Below are 18605 nucleotides of genomic sequence, written 5' to 3' on the forward strand. Positions count from 1 at the left end.
AAGTGCTAACACTGGGGGAGTGTCCTCTCTGCCATTTTTTGCACACGCGCATATGCATATGTGAATACTTGCGAAGATGCATACATGCATACTCATGTGGACACCGTGCATTCGCATTTCACGCTTCCTCCGCCGTTGCGACGTCAACTGTGAGCAGCGATCTAGCGCAAAGACATTACACAATTGATGCATGCGCACACACGTCTGAAAAGCTATGTATACACACTCGATCGTAATCTAACTGCAAAAGTGGAGTCCCTCCCTACCAATGAACAATGTTGACATTTAGAAAAGCGGAAAGGATCATTCAAAAAAGGCAGCAAAATATATCACTCCACAATTTGCACATTGTATAATATGCAGCCACACTCACATTGGAGTCTTTTGTTTTGTTTTACACGCGCACGTACACACATACACATATATATACATAAATATATACACTTATACATTCATATATTCATATACTAATACACTCACGGTCATACACACGTATGTATGTCCCCCTGCACAGTCATATAATTTTTATTCTCCTTTCCCGTTGCATGTACAAATCACTCGTCGATACTCTCACTTAGTCATATTCACGACAACGAAAAATCAATTTTATAAAAAGATAGGACAAAGCATTTGCATACTCTCTCTACTTCGCGCAAGTTGGATGCAACATGCGCTTTGCCCCTCTGGTTGGACTCGCCGCAAATTGTCACTCCCCCTCCCCGGTAGGCACGTGCGAGTATGCGTACGTATGTGCGTACGGTTAAGAGTTTACACCCACGTTGGACATCCACCATGCGTCTGCCCTTACGCGCAACGGTGGATAATGTTCCCTTCTGTTTTGCATTACCACGGACGTCAGAGGCGAGCATCCAGCCACACTTCAGCAGGAAAAATCGCTTTAAAAAAAAAAATTATGAACAGTTCATACAAAAAAAAAAAAAATTCTCTGTCTTACGACAAATGGATACACATCCTGTACAGTATATACTGTTACATGTTCCTTTGCGTTTTGCTTCGTCTTAACTTCGTTCTTATTCTGTATGCGCCAGTTTGGTTGAGGGAAAATAAAGAGGTGGTCACAGTTTAGGCAAAATGAGTTCAGTCTAATTGTGCATACGGTGGGTGCACTCAGTTTGGGAGGCAAAACAGTCGGAAAGTTGGTAAAGTGTGGGTACAATTTTGACAACCAGATGGCAACGAGGCGGCAAAAAAGAGGATGACAAAGACATGACACAGCAGGTGACAATTTTGTTGACAAAATGTTGACACCGTGTTGGCAATACATTGACAAAGTGTTAACCAAATTGCCGCACCCCAATTACTCTGCCTTGTTACCCGTGTGCACACGCGCACGAACAAAGGAACGGACGAACGGGAGGCGAAACAGAAAAAAAACAAAACATGCAAAAATGCGTACTTCGTTAAAATGGCACCTTTCCTTACCAGTGGATGTGTGCCTCTCCCTAGCTGGAAAAAATGCACACTCTCGGTTAAAGCGAACAAAAAAAGGAAAAAAAACGAGCGGACAAAAAAAAAAAAAAAAGCGCACAGACGGACAAGAACAATGGAGAATAATCTTACCCCGGGGAGTATCAAAAAAAAAAAAAAAAAAAAAAAAGGAAAAAAAAAAAAAAAAAAAAAAAAAAAAGGGAACAACAAATGAACAAAATAAACTTCCCCCTATAAACGCTTCTTCTCTTTGTATTCCCTTTTGCCATCACCAGATTTATCGGTCACAGGAAAGTGAAACTCATTTCTATGCGTGCAAAGCGCTAAGGGTATTTTTTCGTGTTCCTGTCCACCCAAGGCGTAAAATTAGAAAGTTGCACGATAGTTCACTGGCGTGGTTACCACAGTTGTGCAGGCAATCGGGCGGAGTCAACGCACCGTGCTGCTTCCCCACCCCCAACGGAAGCTCCGACCTTGGGTCCATGTCGCATCTTGTTCGCCTATTCTGCAGCCACAATGGCTCGTCACTTGTCCGTATTCTCAGCTAGCGGTACCCCTCGAAGGGCAGCCCCTCAAAGCAACCGGCTTAAACGTAGGGGTCACTTCTTAGTCATGCAAGTGGGTTACCCTATTTTTAGCAAAGAAAGCGTCTCGTATGGGGAATTCTTGAACCAAGGGAGGAAGCCTTTAGTGAGGTGCAGTGCACCTAGGAATCTGTTCGCTGGTACACCTATAAGTGCGCTGCTGTCGTGCTCTGCTGTTGTGCTCTGCTGTTGTGCTCTGCTGTTGTGTGTACTTGTACAGCGCCACCTTTTTTGGCACTCCGTTCGGCGGGGGGGAGAAAGGCAACCCATGGGAGTAGGCCGCATTATGTGCACGTTGCATAGGTCCTCACGTTAGTGTGCACACGTATGTATCTCTTTATTTGTGCTTACCTGTGCATGCATGCAAGGTTGCATACATCCCTACCCCCAGCTTTCCTCTTTACAGCAAAAAAAAAAAAAAAAAAAAATGCTCTTGTTTAAGTTGCTATTGTTCGATTCGTAATACTCGAGGAGGGTGCCTTAGAAAGCTCGCATTTCCGCCGTTTGGCACTTTTGCATTTGGCCCGCTGCGCAGCGGTTTGTTGCAATTTCTCAGCAGCTACTTGGCAGCTACATAGTTGCCTTTCCCCAACCAACAGAGTAGCGCAGAAAGAAGCGTCGAACGTGAAGGGTTACGCCGCACATGAAGGCTTACCGCCCCCGTTTCGCTTCTTCTTTTTCACCATGATAGGGATTCCAACGGGAGGGAGGGGAGAATTGGCCAAATGACACGTAGTTACGTATTGAGGCAGGGTGAGAGATGTGAGTAGGGGCAGGAGATAAAATAATTCACCCACCCCACCACCATACATTAGGTAGCGATTAAAAAGGACGAATAGAATTGACCTGTGCCTGCCAACGTCTCTTTCACATCTCCACATCCCATCTGTGTGAGGGAAAATCCATCCCCCCCAAAAAAAACAAAAAAACAATTATGAATAAAAATGAATACCACGCCTGGCTTCGAAAATGATGAAGGGAATGAAAGGGACACAGGCTCCTATGCAAAAAGGAATGCTAATGAGGACAGCGAATACAGCGATTCGTTTGTTGAACACCTATTTAATGTGAATAGGAGACGCCCTGGAGGGGTCAGGGGCAAGCTGTATGGACAGCACCCCCAGTTTGAAAATGAGCAGGGGGGTGGTAACGGTAACTGGTACGATGCAGAGGGAGCACCCAGTGGGGGAAGCAGGCCCCACGTCGTGGGAGGTGAGCAGGACAGGTACCCCGCCCGGGAAGACGAAGAAGTTATGAAGTACTACTCAGTAGTGAAGGGCAACAAAATGAACGAAGATGTTTTGCAAAATCAAATTGATCACCTGCTAAATTTTAACAACCAAATCGAGACGTATGAGGAGAAGCAAAGGAGGCTGTTCCTGGGTTCCGCCAACGATGAGCAGATCGATCCCGGCCTCTACGCAGAGGGGAATAGCGGTGATGGTGGTAGTGGCGGTGGCGGTGGCGGCGGCCATGGCGATGGTGCAGTTTTGTTTTCCCACTTTGTGGATGACCTAAGTAGGGTGAAGAAATGTCATCTGACAGAGAGGGGAGGTGACCTGCCCCCCCAAAGCAGTGACAAAAAAGGCATGACGAATCAACCCGATGGAGTTAATTGTAGTGTGTCTGGTGATGACTTGGATGGAAGTGAAATAGTTCACTCGCTTAACAGCACACACATCACCTTCAACGAAAAGAGACTACTAAACATTTGTAATATAAATTTGAATAACATCTTATACTTTTACCTTTGCTGCAATGAAGAGTATGTCTTACTGTGCCAGGAGGAGGGAGGGGAGGGCAGGAAGCTTATCTACACGTATGACTCATATTCTTTTGAAAAACCTGATGGGGGGAGCGACGTCTCCAGCCATTTATCATCTGAAGGGACCTCCAGGTCGTCTAGCTCCATAAGTGACGAGGAGTTACTTCTTCTTCGGTATGGTAATGCGGAGGGGGATGGAGACTCTGACGAGTGCGCGGAGGAGTATGATGAGGAGGAGGAGGCAGATTGGTATGGCGATGAGGCGGAGGCAGATTGGTGTGGTGATGACCGAAGTGGTAACCACGTGAATAACCCGTTGCGCAGAAGATCCTTGCGCAGGAAAAAAAGGCAAAAGAGGAAGAAAAAAAGGAACGCGAAGAGGACCAGACATGGAGGAGCCACCTGCACCCAGTCTTCCTCTGAACCAACAAAAATGAACAAAGAAGTAGAATCATTAATGAACAAGGCAAACAGTTACTACATTAACCAAAATTTCGAACAATGCATAACCATCCTGGAGAAGGTAATTAAATTGGCTCCGAACCTACACGACCCCTTTCACCTCCTAGGTCTGATCCACGAGAGGGAATACAAAAATGTGAGGAAGGCCATCAACTACTATTTGATTGCAGCACATCTCTCGAGGAACGATTACCTCTCATGGTACAACATAATTGAATTGTGTAAAATGGACAAACAGTATAACCTCATTTTGTACTGCCTCTTCAAGGTGTTACGAATATATAAAACAAAAGTTGCTAAGCGGGAGAAGAAACGCATGAAAGGGGGTGTCCAGGGTGAAGTCGATGACAAAGAGGATCATCACATTTGTGCTGACCAACTTGAAGCGTCGGACGAACAAACAAATGACCTCGACGATTTTTCAAAGCATTTATATTTTAACATAGCCTTTACGTACCTTTTGCTGGAGGACTACAAGAACGGGTTGAAGTGGCTGTTGATGCTACGGAACACCTGCGGAGGAGAGGTCGACATTATGATCGACTTGTACGTGTGCATATGTCTGGTGGTGGTGAGAAAACCACAGGACAGTTACCACTTCTTGAAGCATATGTTTTTACGAGTGATGAGAGAGAGGCGAGAGGGGGGAGAAGCCGCATCAGGAAAAGAGAAGGCGATACACACCAGAGACAGAATCTGGTCATACAATGAAAAATCAATCATCTGCTTTTTCATGCAAAGTCAGATACTCAACGGGAAGTATGACGAGTGCATTTTTGTGTACAAGCTGGTCACCAGGATGAGTGGCGAGAAAATTCACGTGGACATTTTTATACAATTTGTAAAATCCTTATTGATGGTGGGGCATATAGATTATGGTTACCTTACGAAGTGTTCATTTATGAACATGATTTTGGGTGACTGTGTCCTGTTTGAGGATCTCATTTTGCACCTGGCGGAGTCATACTACTCCCGGGGCATGTTCGAGAGCGCCATTCGTTTGTACCGACTTGTCTACGCAAAGAGGAATGGCGTCCTGCGCGGGGGCAGCCAGAGCGAAGCGGCGAAAACGTCCACCAGTCACATAGACGCGACGATAACTTCTCCCACACGTGAGATGGACACCGCAGGGGGCACACTTGTCGGGTACGACAACGGAGTGCAGTTCCTCTCCACCGTGTACAAGCTAGTAAAATGTTATTACTACATACAAAACTTCAACAAGGCAGAAAAAATAATCTTAAAAATATTGAACAATCAACACATAGTTAAAAACAATATCGAAATTGACATAAAGACATTGTACATTAACATTCTGCACAAAACCAAAAGACACAACAAGGCGATAAGTATTCTCCTGAGCATTAAACAAAAGAAGCTACGATTCATGTGTTCCATTCCGAACCCTCTAAGTAATAAAGAGAGGGAAATTCTTTTATTCAAAATTTTAAATCGAAAAAATAAACTGTTACTGTACTTGTCTCACAATAGCTATATCATGCATATGTTTTATGTGTATCACAAGAAGGACAGCGTTTTTTATAAGTACGATAATTTTTTGTCCAAGCGGGATGTAAATGATATTATTAACCTGAGGGTTAATATTTGCTTCTGTTACTTTTGCGTCAAGTATAACTTCAGTGTCCTGGGCCACCTCTACCTCTACAACGTGTTACTTTTTCTCGGCGCCAAGGGGAAAGGGGAAAGTGCAGCGCCGGGCCAATGTAGTCATCGCGGCCACAGCAGCAACAGCGGCCACAGTGGCAACAGCGACAGCTGTGCGGCTGCGGATAGGCGGCTCAGAAAACTCAGGCAACGGATTGACACCCTACACAGCTACAGGGAGTACGTGGTGTTCCTCGCCACGTCCTTTCACATTTTCAAAAATAAGAAAAACCCGGAGGATGTAGACATTGTGTACAAGGACGTGCGGATGGCTGGCACCAAATTGTACTACAAGGGTGTGCTGGTCTTCGACGCCAAGGGGGAGGAGAAGCGGAGCGCGGCAATCGAATCGGTGAACACCGCCGCGGGTACTTCTCGCCGCGCCAGGGAGCAGTTGCGCCGACACCTGCATCGGTACGCGCAGGGCGTGGAGTCCGAAATATTCAATAGCAAAATAATGGTCAAGTTTTATAAATTCAGCTATAGCTTCTTTTCCTTCCTCTACGAGATAGAACAAGACTTCAAGCGCATACACACCGCCATGGAGAAGGAGATTATAAACTTCAAGGGAAAGGGGAAAAACTTGAAGGTGGGGGAGTCGGAGCCAGAGCCGGGGGGGTGGCGGTCCCTGTTCGTGCCGCCGGGCCATAGCAACTTGTGCAGCGAGGGGAGTGAGGTGCCCAGTTTCTCCTCCACGCGGCAGGTTTCATTTCTGCGGCAAGATGAAGTTGTTAGGCAAGTGGTAGATCCTCCCCCCCAGGAAAGTCCCACAACGAGGGAGGTGCAGACGGGGAAGGTGAACACGGGACAGGTGGACACGGGACAGGTGGACACGGGGGAGGCGCCAAAGCGCAGCAAGCGGTTCTCCTTCCTCGTGACGAAGAAAAAAATGAACTTGTTTACATTCGAAAATTACCTGGGTCTATATTTCAGCCTACTGTTCCTAGAGGAGTGCTTCTTCATCGTGACGACGATGAACATGTATGAGGATGCCATACACATCCTGAGCATATATTTGAAAAACAGAAAGTCGAGTAAAATGAAATTCCTTACCTACATGAAGTCAGTCAAGAAAGAATTCCAGCAACATAGAATTAGCAACAATTTTGTTAACCTAGAATGTTATTTCTTCAACAACACCTACTCCAATATTATAAAGGATGAAATGAGGAATGAATATAATAACTTTTGCACTATGAATGAGCATATAGATTGTAAATATTTCCTGTTCCGAATCAACCTGCTTTTAAACAGGCTGTACATATCTAGTGGGAACTTCGAAAAGCAAATAAAATGCCTCAACGATGTGTATATTTTTAAGCGAAAGGAACAGGATGAATATAAGGTGTTGAAGTATTACAGCGATATTGTATTAACAGGTACCTTCTGCCAAAATTATTTATCCTCCATCTCCAAGTCTAGGTACAAGAATATTTTAATTGCTTTTCGATTATTCTTAGTTAGGACTTTGCATTCTAAAAACAGCAACCCCTTTTTGATTTACCTCATTGGAAATGTGTGTAACTTGTCCTGCATGATTGTCAATTCGGTTCATGAGTACACACGCGCGTATGCCTTTTTGCTCAAGGGAAGGAAGGCCAATCAGCAGCGTTTGCTGAGGTGGAGGCGCGGCGTTAAGGGGGTTAAGGGGAGTGGCCAGGAGGGCCAAGTGACACACTCGGGGGACAGCTCACAGGGCAATTCACCGGCCAACTCCCAACCCGATGACCAGTCTGGTGGCCACTCAGACGAGTCGGCCGACGCAGCCGACTTGTCTGACGAGCTCGAGGAGGAGCGCGTCCTGTTCACCAAACTGAAGCTGTGCGCAGAGCGCAGGAAGCAAAACCAAGTGGAGGACAACTTCGAAACCGTGGCGGACGATCTGAACTTCCTATTCAGCCTCATGACGTCGTACTTCAACTACGCCAGTGGCTACCGAGTGCAAAACAGAGAGTCCGTCATGCTAACATCCTTCTGCCTCCTCAACGATTACATCACCAAGAGATATCAACAGAAGGTCCTGAACAAAAAAAAAAAATACCAAATGTATTCTCTCTTCTACAAGCCGTACAAATATATTTACACAGCAGAAATTTTATACAACTTAGGCAGGGCGCTCCATCAGCTGTCCTACTTCTCCGAGTGCATGAAACTCTACCTAAGTGTAATCCGGTTAGTGCAGCGGGCAGAAAAAGAAATGAAAAAAATCTGCTCCTCCAACAAGTTAAACCTGAACAAGAAATTTATTCTAGAATACGTTATAAACATGAATCGCTGCATGTGCTACACCTGCCTCTACTTTGGCCACAAGGCACAACCCACTCCCCTAAATCATCTCACAAATTATTTCAATAATTTAAACAGCAAGTACTCCAACCTGTTTCTCCTTTTCTTCGACAAACGCCACCTCCTCTTCTCGGCCTCCTACAATTTGAGCGTCATTTTTAAAAAGCTAAACAGATTCGAGCAGGCCAAATATGTTCTTAGCAACATCGTCTGGGATTGACCCAACGGGGGGGAAACATATACCGATGTGCTAACCGCGCATCGCCATACGTTTAGGGGTGTACACCATTTTGTGAACCCGCCTCGTTGTTGCATTTCCCTTTTTTTTTTTCTTTTTTTTGTACCTGTCCGTTGTGTGGGGGGTAGGTGACGATGTAGAACTTATGCACACACACATGTGCGTGTGCGTGTATGCACTGTGAGAGGGGTGACCCTAACTACAGCTTCTTCTTTTTGAGGCATTTTCCGCGTCGTATCATGTTGCTCCATTTTTTTGGGGGGGAGAAGGGTGGAATCTCTCTTATACGAGAACTGTCCCCATGGGTATAAAACAAACACTTTTTGTTTTTTTTTGTCCTAAACGATGATATAGGTGATAGGAAACACAACTCGCACTCGTTTGTACGAATCGGTGTGCTACTGTTGACGTTTCAACACCGCGGGTGCATGTACCCTCCTGGGCGACGTCCTACACATGGAGGAGCTTTTTTTTTTTTTTTTTTTTTTTTTTTTTTTTTTACTCCCCTCGTGTGTAGCATAGAAGGAGGCGCTGTTAATAGGTTATAAAAAAAAGGGGGGCAACGAAACGTTCCGCGCAAACACAGGAAAGCTTTGCAGAATTGGCGGAATGTCATTTTACCCTTCACGAATGTGGCTAAACATGTATTTTACCGTATGCTGCTTTCCCCACTTTTGGCTCTTTTTCGTTTCCCCATTTTTTTCCATTTCGCCCCTCCTTTAAATGGTGAGATAATTTCCTGCGGTGGAGTACGCTGAAGGGGAAATGTGCAGAAGAGGAGCAGCTCCCGTGGAGACGCGAACTGCTGCCCATCACCACGCATAAAGTGCCCACCACCGTGGACCAGATCAACTGAACAGCTCCGCCGCCTTTCTCCCCCCCTTGCAGATAAAGAGGTACATCCGGACCAAGGTGATCACGAGCCTAAGCAAGTTCAAATGCTACAACATCGGGAACGATTACACGGCCAGGAATTGGCCAAACATATACTGCATCGACCAAGAAGAAGAAAACGTGGCGAAGAAGACTGAAGAGGAAAAGAAGAGAGGAACAAAAACTATCCCCTATTACAAAAATTACATGCACGATTTTTGGGGGAGGCAACTTATGCACAATTTACACTTGCAGGAAATGAACAAAATGAAGAAGCTGCGCAATTTTAAAATGCCTAAGATACACACGGGGGATTTAGTCGAGGTCAAGTACGAGCTGTCCAGGTCGCAGCAGACTTTTGCCATTTTTCAGGGTGAGACAACGTCCACGTGGGTTGTGCGGCTTCCTTAGCGCGGCTTCATTACGCCACTTCGTTACACACCGCTTCGCTGCACCGCTTCACTGCGGCGCTTAACTTTCCCCCCCCTAGGGTACTGCGTGGAGATACGGAAGAAACGGCTGGACTCGTCCTTCATCGTGAAGAACATCTTCGACGGGGTCGGAGTGGAGCAGCTCATACCCTTTTACTCCCCCAGGATCCTTTATGTGAAAATTGTGAAGAGCCTCCACAACATAAATGAGGAAAAGGCAAAAAAGTATTACCAAATCAATAAGCCTATTACAAGGGACTACCGATACATGTGGCAATATAACTTCCGAGGAAAGTACGAGAGGCCACGGGGGCAACACAAGCCCGGCATTAGGTCTATAGAACCCAAAATTAGAAGACGCTTGGCTAAGCTAAAGAAAAAGTACATGCGCAGAAGAATTGAAAGCAATTTGTCGTCCTACATCTTTGGTGGGATCTACGCACAGTACACCAGGAAGAGGACTAGGTTAGTGCGAGCAGAAATATACAGAAGGATGCTCATATATGCCCTTGATGAAGAAAACAGGAGGAAGCAAAAGCTGAACAAAAGACGCGAAAGGGAGAATTGGAACGTGTTTAAAATTAATCGCAGCCGCGGGGATAATGCCTTTATGGCTCTGCCGGCCAGTCATCCCCTTGCGGGGGGGCACAAGGGGTGAAAAGCACGTCACGCGTGAAGTGACCCAGCATGTGCGGCCACCTTGAGTGAATCACGCAATGAGGATTCATCTTCCCCCCCATCTGTGGCGTGATGATGTGTCTACCCACTTTGTTGCATTATGTAACGAGAATGGAAACGCCACGATGGGTATCGCTAACATCAAATTTGGGGTGCATGGTAGACTTACCCATCTCCGAAGCGCAAGTGCACCTTCGAAACAAGGTTGGTACAAAATTGTGGGGGGCCATTGGACAGGGCGGTCTGCGCATATAAGGCGCACACAAGACAAAAAAAAGGCAAAAAAAAAGGCAAAAAAAAACGCGGCAGAATAAACCCGTTCATTTAAACTGCCAAATTAGTGCTCAGCGCACCCTACGAAAAGAAGACTCCCTTTTTTACACACACTGCCTAACACATGTATCACGTCGACTCAGGAGGAGAAACACTTTTCGAACTTATTCGTCGAGCGGCAGCACCGGTACCCCCACTTTTTTTTTTCCCTGTCGTAGTAACTGCCAAACACGGAGGAATGTTCAAACAGATGAATATCCTCCTCGTACCTACTCAGGATTTTAATCCTTTTCGCTTTGGGGTCGATCTGATCTACTGGTTTATATTCTGTGTATACCTCCGACTGAGTGAGTTCCTCCTGTAGGGCTCCATCCTTAGACACAACATTTTCACACTTGTACGTTTTTACAATATCTTCCTCTTTTTTTTTAATGAGTTTTTTTTTTTTATTCAAAAATTCTTTATACAATAATTCAAGTTGAGTAGGCTGTGCATTGAAGTGCACATTCTCTCCCCTCTTATAAGTGTCCCACGCGAAAATTTCGAGCTTCTTGGATTCAATTGCTTCATCTGTATTGTTATAATAATTTTCTCCTTTGTAATGATTGTTGTCGTCGGGCAAATTTTTCCTCATGCCTGCAAAGGGGTCTTCTCTCATGCTTCTACTTTTGGGGTCATAAAAAGCTGAATTCAAACTTAGGTTGTACAGATACTTGGCTGTGTCTTCCCTGATTCTTAAATTTCTTGCAACGTTTCTGTGTTTTTCGTTGGCGTTGCTTTTTTGTGGGTCGTCTGCCCCGGTGGCGGCCTTTGGCGCGTCCTCCTCCAAGTCCGCGTCATCATCCTCATGCTCGCTGTCGCTGCCGTCGCCGCCGTTGCCTCCATCACCTGCTTCTGCCCCATCACCGCGTCGCTTCTTCCCTGTGGTGGCCTTCCTCTCGTACTTCTTCTTCAGCTCCTCGGCCTTCCTCTTCTTTTTCTCCTCCACGATCTTTTCATACTCCTTGTACACGTGTTCGAAGTTGTCCGGGTTGTAACCCACCCACCTGTCCCTATTCCCGTCGTAGCCCAGGTCCTGCGTCAAGCACACATAGTCTTCATCGTTGTCTCTGTTGGCAAAGTTAAGCTTCCTCTTCCTCGTTCTTTCAAGGCAGTCCTTCTCCTTGTGGGTTGCACTTCCGCAGTTTTTACAAAAATCAGAGACATACTTCAGGTTCTTTACGTACACCTTTTTGTTTCTCTCCTCTTCTATTTTCACTTTTTCCGTACCCTTGTACCGTTGGTGTTTCAGTCCTGTGGGGGAGAAAAGGGGGGGGGATGGCCATTCATTCGGGTTGGAAAAACCCACTCAAACGTTGTTGCGTCGTCCCCACGCACGGGTAGGTCGTTGGTCCCTCCTGCGTTACCTGGTGTGGTCTGGTTCAGATACCACGGGGCCTTTATGATGTACTGGGGCATGTGGGGGTTTATGTCATTCCCCTCTTCGTCCTTCAGGGCTTCAATTTTGCCTGCACTCAGGGGGGAACGCGGTGAAGCATACAAGTATAGAAGTATAGAAGCCGAGAAAACGAGCATGAGCACGTGCGCAGATATGAGCCCATACGTGTGACGCGCCAACACAACACTTACCGGCCTTCCTGGCCTCGTTCAGCTCCTTCTCTTTCTTCTTTTCCTCCCGCGTGACATTTTTGGTATTCATTTTTTCCCTGACGTGGTGTTTCTGGTCTGTCCCTCTCCCCCCATACAAATTACCTCCTCCGCGAGGAGTTCAGCCAAGAGGGGGGGTTGTTGTTGTTCTCTCTCCTGCAGTCGAGCCTCGGAGGTGGCCCAGTTGGCGCCCACACGTAACAAATACATACATACAAAAAAATGTACAACGTATTATGTGGGTATACGCCTACATGTATTTAAATCGTTGCTCCAACTCGTGGGGGGGGACTTCTTCACCCAGGGGGGAGAGGAATGCAATTCCTGTGCGCGGGAAACTTGTTTGGTCAACGGACCATGTGTGGAGAGAAAAATTTGCGCACTTTAATAATGTTCATCCCCTCCAAAGTTCATTTCTGCAAAGCTACTTAGATCTATGTAGCCCATTTTTCCCGCTTCTCCATGCAAACGTTTTTTTCTGCGGGTCGGAAAAAAAAAAAAAAAAAAAAAAAAAAGTGTCCCCTTACAGCCTGTGCATACATATAAAAATATAGTTACGTGCATGTGGGTGAGGCAAGTTTTACAACCACGCAGATACATGTGCGTGCCGCTTCAAGTCATAATTAAATTGGAGAAGGCGCATCTTTACCGAGAGAAAATAAGCCCTCATGGCCAGGTTACTCCTGTGAAAGGTTCATGGGAAAATGGAGGCTCATTTACATGGCCAAACCTTCTTTCACTCTCTCACGTTCGTCTAAGAGGAAGCAATGTCAGTCGCGTGGTAAAGAGCTCCACCCATGTTAGAAAAAGAAGTTGCTGTGGAAGAGGAAAACTCCAGTTGGGCCAAGTTGGCAATCCAACGGGAGACAAAAAAAAAAAAAAACCCTCCCGTTATTGTTGTATACTATTACATATACATATACTGACCCATTAGTGAGATGACAAAATTAAGGGAACCTCCAAAAAAACGAATTTAAATTTGTTTGTTGTGGTGAGCTACCTTCGCTTGTACGCAGGGCAGAAACCAACATGGGGGCAACAGCTGCGCAAAGGCGCGGGGACCCCCTTGGACAGAGTTAACAAAAAAAGGAAGAAACATAAAGTCAAAGACGGGAAAAATAATAATCGTATGTGAAGTAAAAAAAAAAAAAAAAGGGGGACTAAGAAGTTTTAACAAGGAGGGGGTAGCACCCGACACACACTGCTTGAAAAAACACACTTCTTTGTCCCTGAGGCAGCGGTGATTGTCCAGCCCCCCTGCGCCCCTATTCACATATCGTTTGTCACCTTGAGCTGCTCGAAAATAATAAGCCTATACATATTTAAAATAAACGTCTTCCCATCTGCGTCTAAAAACTTTTCAGCCGCAACGAGCATCTCCTTTGGAGGTCTCTGCTTCAAAACTTGATCCACGAAGTAGTCGCTAATTTGCCCTGTGATTTCGTGCTCATCAGATCCTATGTACTCTATTATTTTTTTACATACCCATGGCTTCAACCTTGTAATTATATTTCCCTTTTGATTTAGGACCTTCCAGTCTATGGGGAAGTTAAATATGTCCTCTTCGCTGGAGGGAACCAAGTCCAAAATTTGTTTCGAGTTTTGTATCACGTCCATGGATTGTATGCTTTCCCCTAGTTCGGTAATCGACACTTCCGCTGCTGCGTCTACCACTTCCGCCGCGTCTTTACCTTTTCCACCCGACGTGGCATGGGACGTCCTCGTTTTCCTTCCGAACATATCATCTTCATCGTTCGTGTTGAATACGTTTTGTAGGGCTTTCCTGGTGGACACTCTTGTCGCGATGTCCGTGTCTGTGTTTTTTTTTTTTTTTTTTTCTCATTCACCTTTATGTTGATCGGTTCTGAGGCGGGGGTTTTTCGCTTGCGCGTTCGCGTCTCCACGGGGTGTGTATCCTCTGCCTGTTCCCCCGTGCAATTCTCAACAATGTCATTCTCCACACATGTCGTGTGCAGGCTGGCGTTGTCCGCATGGTCGTTCTCTACTGTCTCGTTTTCCGTATTGCATCCTGCCTTCGCCTGCCCATTTTCATTTGCCGTCTCGCTGGACTCCTCCCCGCCCGCCGCTTCACCATCCAGTGCCTCGTCCCCTTTCTCCTCCACCTTACCCTCACTCCTCCTGTCAAACACGAAGGACAAGGCGTTCATAAAAAAACTGCTCTTGGACTTGGACACACTAGCAGTATCTTTGCTCTCTTGTTGGTTGTTTGCCTTGTCGTTTGCGTCTTCAGGAAGTTGATCCGATTTTGTTGTGGCTTGATTGTCCCCCCCGTGTGGTTCGTTTTTATCGGCGTCTCCATCGACATCTCTATCGACTTGCTCCTTCCTCCTCTTGGCCTCCTCCTCGGCCTCCCTAATCTCGTTGAGCCGATCCAAATCGTCGAGCTCCTTTTCCTTCTTCCTCTTGGAGTTTCTCATTTCCCTCTTCTTCGAGGAAGACAAATTTGCATTCTCCTGTTCCCCCTTTAAGTCAAATTCAATTAACTTAGCAATGTCCTTCTTTTTAATCTGCTGCAATTTGTTCCACTCCTTGTAAGTATCATTTTTGATCTGCTCCTCCAATTCAAGCCATTCCTTTTCCCTCTGCAAAAAATCTTTGTCTAATTCGTTCTCCTTATTAAGTGCTTTTTGTATTCTCTCCTTTTCCCGCCAGTGTACTTTATATTCTTTGCTCAAATACCTGTTTCTACCTGGAGCCTCTTCATTAGCAAGATGCTTGTTTGAACTTTTATCAACTCCATTGTTGGAGGATGAATGATTATTGTTCATCCCGTTGGGCTGACCTTTTTCAGCTTCATCCAAGTCATCGGCACTGTGATTTGGGTAATCCATGGCGTCTCCGTGGTGCATCAGGTGCCCGCTGGGGATTCCTTCCCGGGTCGCCAGGTCCATGTTTTGAGGTGCGGTCTCGCAGTGCGGCGATTCTGCTGGGGGGCGGTCTACGTATTATAAAGCCGCGCACTACAGAGCAGTGTTCCGCCCAAGTGTACACTTCTTCCCCCTTCAGTGGAGTACAAAATATATGGACGATGGGACTGGATTGAAATTGCTCTCGTCACAATTCGTTTTTTTGTTTTTAATTTCCCCCAGAGTACGCTCACATATTAAGCAAACACCGAAGAGAAGCACAAGGGTCAGGTGAACGTTGGATAAGAGAAAAAAAAAAAAAAAAAAAAAAAACGAGATGGCCTGAAATTATTTTGTCTATGCCACTTGTTCACTAATTAAAGGATGTTTTTTCTTCTCTTCTCATGACATGGTCCCTCCTTTTTCATACAAGGTCAGTATCCTTTTCTACACTTGACGACTTGGTTCAATCTCTTGTTCACTTTTTCCCGCAGTGAACCTTCGTTTCCACTCAAGTGTACATGTTTAGCCTTGCGATAAATACGCAATAGAAGGCTGTACCAGCGGTAGATGCTCTAAGCGACGCACCGTGGGCCCAAGCCTACATGTGGAAAGTTTACTGTTGTGTTCCATCACGCAATTGCGTTTATATCACACGTTGAAGCAATGCCCATGGCCCCTTATTCGCAAAAAAAAAAAAAAAAAAAAAAAAATAGAGGTTACTGTCTCCAGAGATGGGGCAAACTTGCGTGCACGGCACATAAATAACCAACAACAATTTTTACCACTGTCAGCATGCAGGCGTTTTTTATATTATATCCAATTTCGTATGCGGCTTGAGAGTGTTTGGGGCTTTCAGAAAATTCTGACCAGTTGTGCAAATTTCGGGGAAAACAAATAAAAAAAAAAAAAAACGGAAAAAAAAAAAAAAAATTAAAAAACGGAATAAAATTGCCAACAGTGGTAATGAATTTAACACCACATGTGGGAAGTAAGAAATAATAAAAAACACAAGGAGAAAAAAAAGCCGCCTTTGTCCTGGTTGCCCCCTTTTTTTTTTTACCTTGACTTTTTCTCCCTCCCACTTGATTCATATTGTTGCTTTAAAAACCCACGATTGGTTAGGCAGCAGCGTGGCTTCTACTTGGAGAACCATTCCACGCACGCGAAGCATGTAGCAGCGTGAATCAACCAACAAAGGTGTTCACATCTGAACTGAATCAGGGGGAGCATATTAACAACATCCGTTCAAACTACATACGTGGCTGCACAGTATAGTTTACCACCCTGCCCCCCCCCTTTTGGTTCATCCTAGTGTTTCCCAATCAGTGTGGCCGTTGGCCATGTTTGGCATGATGGACACCACGGCGACGTTACAAAATAATCCTAAGGGGTAAAACTGCCCATCTACTAAATGTGGTGGCAAGTTTGACAATGCAATGAAGCACAAAATATGGAAAACCCAACTTGTACAAGTCTTTTTATAACCACCATCACCCCTCCCCTCTGTGTGTGTGTGTGTATTTTTGCTCGTGGTAGAAACGTCATTAGAGGACATACGAAGAGGTGAAATTGTGCGACATCATTGCGATATGTACATAACCAAGTGGGTTATTTTGTGTGAATGCCGATTGAACAGGGGGGGAAGGTAAAGGGTCTGATCGGTGAAGAACCCTAATTCCAAACGAACGTTTCTTCATTTGATCTCTTTTACGTGTGCATCTGTTTAATGGGTCCATTTTTAAACGTGGCACATCACAATGATCAACCTGTGTTAGTACCCACATAGTTTCACTCCCGCGTTGAGCAGATAAGTTACACATACGAACGAACACTGGTAGCTGCGGAACGACATACTATTAGGTCGTGAAAAGGACCTACACTGCAACTGTGTGATAATGTTACACGCACGCAAATACTTATGTGAATAGAAACCCCTTTCCGATCACCGACTTCGCTTTGGTGCATCCTTCTATTTAATTTCCGCTTTCATGGGAAGATATAAGCAGCCAGACTGGTACTGCCGCTTAGGACTTGTTCCTCCGTGTATGGAGAAAACAATTGCAAAGGGAAAGTACGAGACCGTTTCATGCCTTCCTCCTTTCCAATGTGCACAGTACAGGTTATTTGAACACTCACTGGACAACGTGAACCCTTGCCAACAACTATGTTATTTTGCCTAAACAATACAAGGCACCTGTAATGTCATCCCAAGTGTGCGAACACAACAGGGACAAAGGAATACATCAGTGGTCCGCTTTAAAACGTTACATGTGAGCAAAAGTTTATCTTACTAAAGGGGATATGCGTTCCACACTTCGTGTAATGCAACCCAGTTGTCCTTTTGATTTAAACTCCGGAGTATTTTTTTTTCTTGTTTTTTTTTTTTTTTTGCCCCTTTTTAACCGACCATTTGACGAACGGTGATGGGAATTTAAAAGGGGGGCGCTCCCGAGTTCTCCGCAAATTCGAAGTGGAATCCCTTCGCACTGTTCAACATGCAGGAGAAACACGTGCAAAGGAGATGAGGTACAGGTTGGCTAAACCGTTGCGATGCGGAATGGGGTTAACTTTTCATTTCCCCGTTCCTACTTATTTGTTGTTTTTTTTTTTTTTTTTTTATTTTTTCCCCTTTCGTGTTGATGAAGCTTTGGCCCAGATTGCAGCTCGGCAGTTACCCCCAATGAGAGAGCACGGCCTTCCCGGGGAGGAGCGAGCAATTTTGGCGCACACATGCAGGCACGCAGCAGTGCACAAGTGTAGCATTATACATATATATATATTTACATGCACGTGCATACGTATGCGCATTCCCCTGACCACTTCACCACTTGAACTTTTTCTTCGCATTCCACGCGCGTAAGCATTTATAAATATATATAATATAATATATATGACGCACGTGTATAAGCTGTATGTTTTTATGTACGTACATTTACATGTATGCTCTCGCGATGAGACCGGAACGTCTTTTCCCCCGTGTGCATACCCAGGGGGATACGTATTCGTACACGCGTGTGCGTAAGGAGCACTTTTGTCGCGTATCGGTGGTAAGTGTTCGGAGGGCCAAGTGCACTGAATCGGCGGTGCGCGTATATAAACGTATCCATGTGGCAAGCGCCTGCACACACATATATGTATGCATATATATATAAATATATTTATGTATGTATATATAAACATATTCATGTATGTATATATAAATATATTCATGTATATATATATATGCATATATGTATATGATATATGCTTTATATGTACACCTTCACGTGCGTGGGCGCGCGCTTCCTTGTGTATGCTCGCCTTAGCGCACACCCCTCTTTCTCACTCCAAATAGCCATTTTCCCGCTGTGCACGATCGCATGATCATGTTTTTTTTTTTTTTTT

The 18605-nt window shown here is 45.3% G+C and overlaps 5 protein-coding genes across 5 annotated transcripts; 2 read left to right on the forward strand and 3 right to left on the reverse strand.

Annotated features, from left to right (window-relative positions):
• Nucleotides 1-2977: 2977 nt before the first annotated feature.
• AK88_01457 (uncharacterized protein) lies at nucleotides 2978-8431 on the forward strand (the record flags this gene model as incomplete). Its single annotated transcript, XM_012479092.1, has 1 exon — nucleotides 2978-8431. The coding sequence occupies one exon, from the start codon at nucleotides 2978-2980 to the stop codon at nucleotides 8429-8431; it is 5454 nt and encodes a 1817-aa protein (XP_012334515.1).
• Nucleotides 8432-9091: 660 nt separating this feature from the next.
• Nucleotides 9092-10411, forward strand: AK88_01458 (ribosomal protein L19; the record flags this gene model as incomplete). The annotated part of the gene is made up of 3 exons (XM_012479093.1): nucleotides 9092-9103; nucleotides 9338-9695; nucleotides 9813-10411. 3 exons carry the CDS (start codon nucleotides 9092-9094, stop codon nucleotides 10409-10411), a joined length of 969 nt encoding a protein of 322 aa, XP_012334516.1.
• Nucleotides 10412-10843: 432 nt separating this feature from the next.
• On the reverse strand, nucleotides 10844-12403 carry AK88_01459 (uncharacterized protein; the record flags this gene model as incomplete). Its single annotated transcript, XM_012479094.1, has 3 exons — nucleotides 10844-11997; nucleotides 12111-12212; nucleotides 12334-12403. The coding sequence occupies 3 exons, from the start codon at nucleotides 12401-12403 to the stop codon at nucleotides 10844-10846; spliced, it is 1326 nt and encodes a 441-aa protein (XP_012334517.1).
• A 1217-nt stretch (nucleotides 12404-13620) lies between these two features.
• On the reverse strand, nucleotides 13621-13968 carry AK88_01460 (uncharacterized protein; the record flags this gene model as incomplete). Its single annotated transcript, XM_012479095.1, has 1 exon — nucleotides 13621-13968. The coding sequence occupies one exon, from the start codon at nucleotides 13966-13968 to the stop codon at nucleotides 13621-13623; it is 348 nt and encodes a 115-aa protein (XP_012334518.1).
• A 50-nt stretch (nucleotides 13969-14018) lies between these two features.
• AK88_01461 (uncharacterized protein) lies at nucleotides 14019-15263 on the reverse strand (the record flags this gene model as incomplete). The annotated part of the gene is made up of 1 exon (XM_012479096.1): nucleotides 14019-15263. One exon carries the CDS (start codon nucleotides 15261-15263, stop codon nucleotides 14019-14021), a length of 1245 nt encoding a protein of 414 aa, XP_012334519.1.
• Nucleotides 15264-18605: the final 3342 nt, after the last annotated feature.

This window comes from Plasmodium fragile, assembly GCF_000956335.1.
Source record: "Plasmodium fragile strain nilgiri unplaced genomic scaffold supercont1.12, whole genome shotgun sequence".
In the NCBI taxonomy this organism is placed as follows: domain Eukaryota; phylum Apicomplexa; class Aconoidasida; order Haemosporida; family Plasmodiidae; genus Plasmodium; species Plasmodium fragile.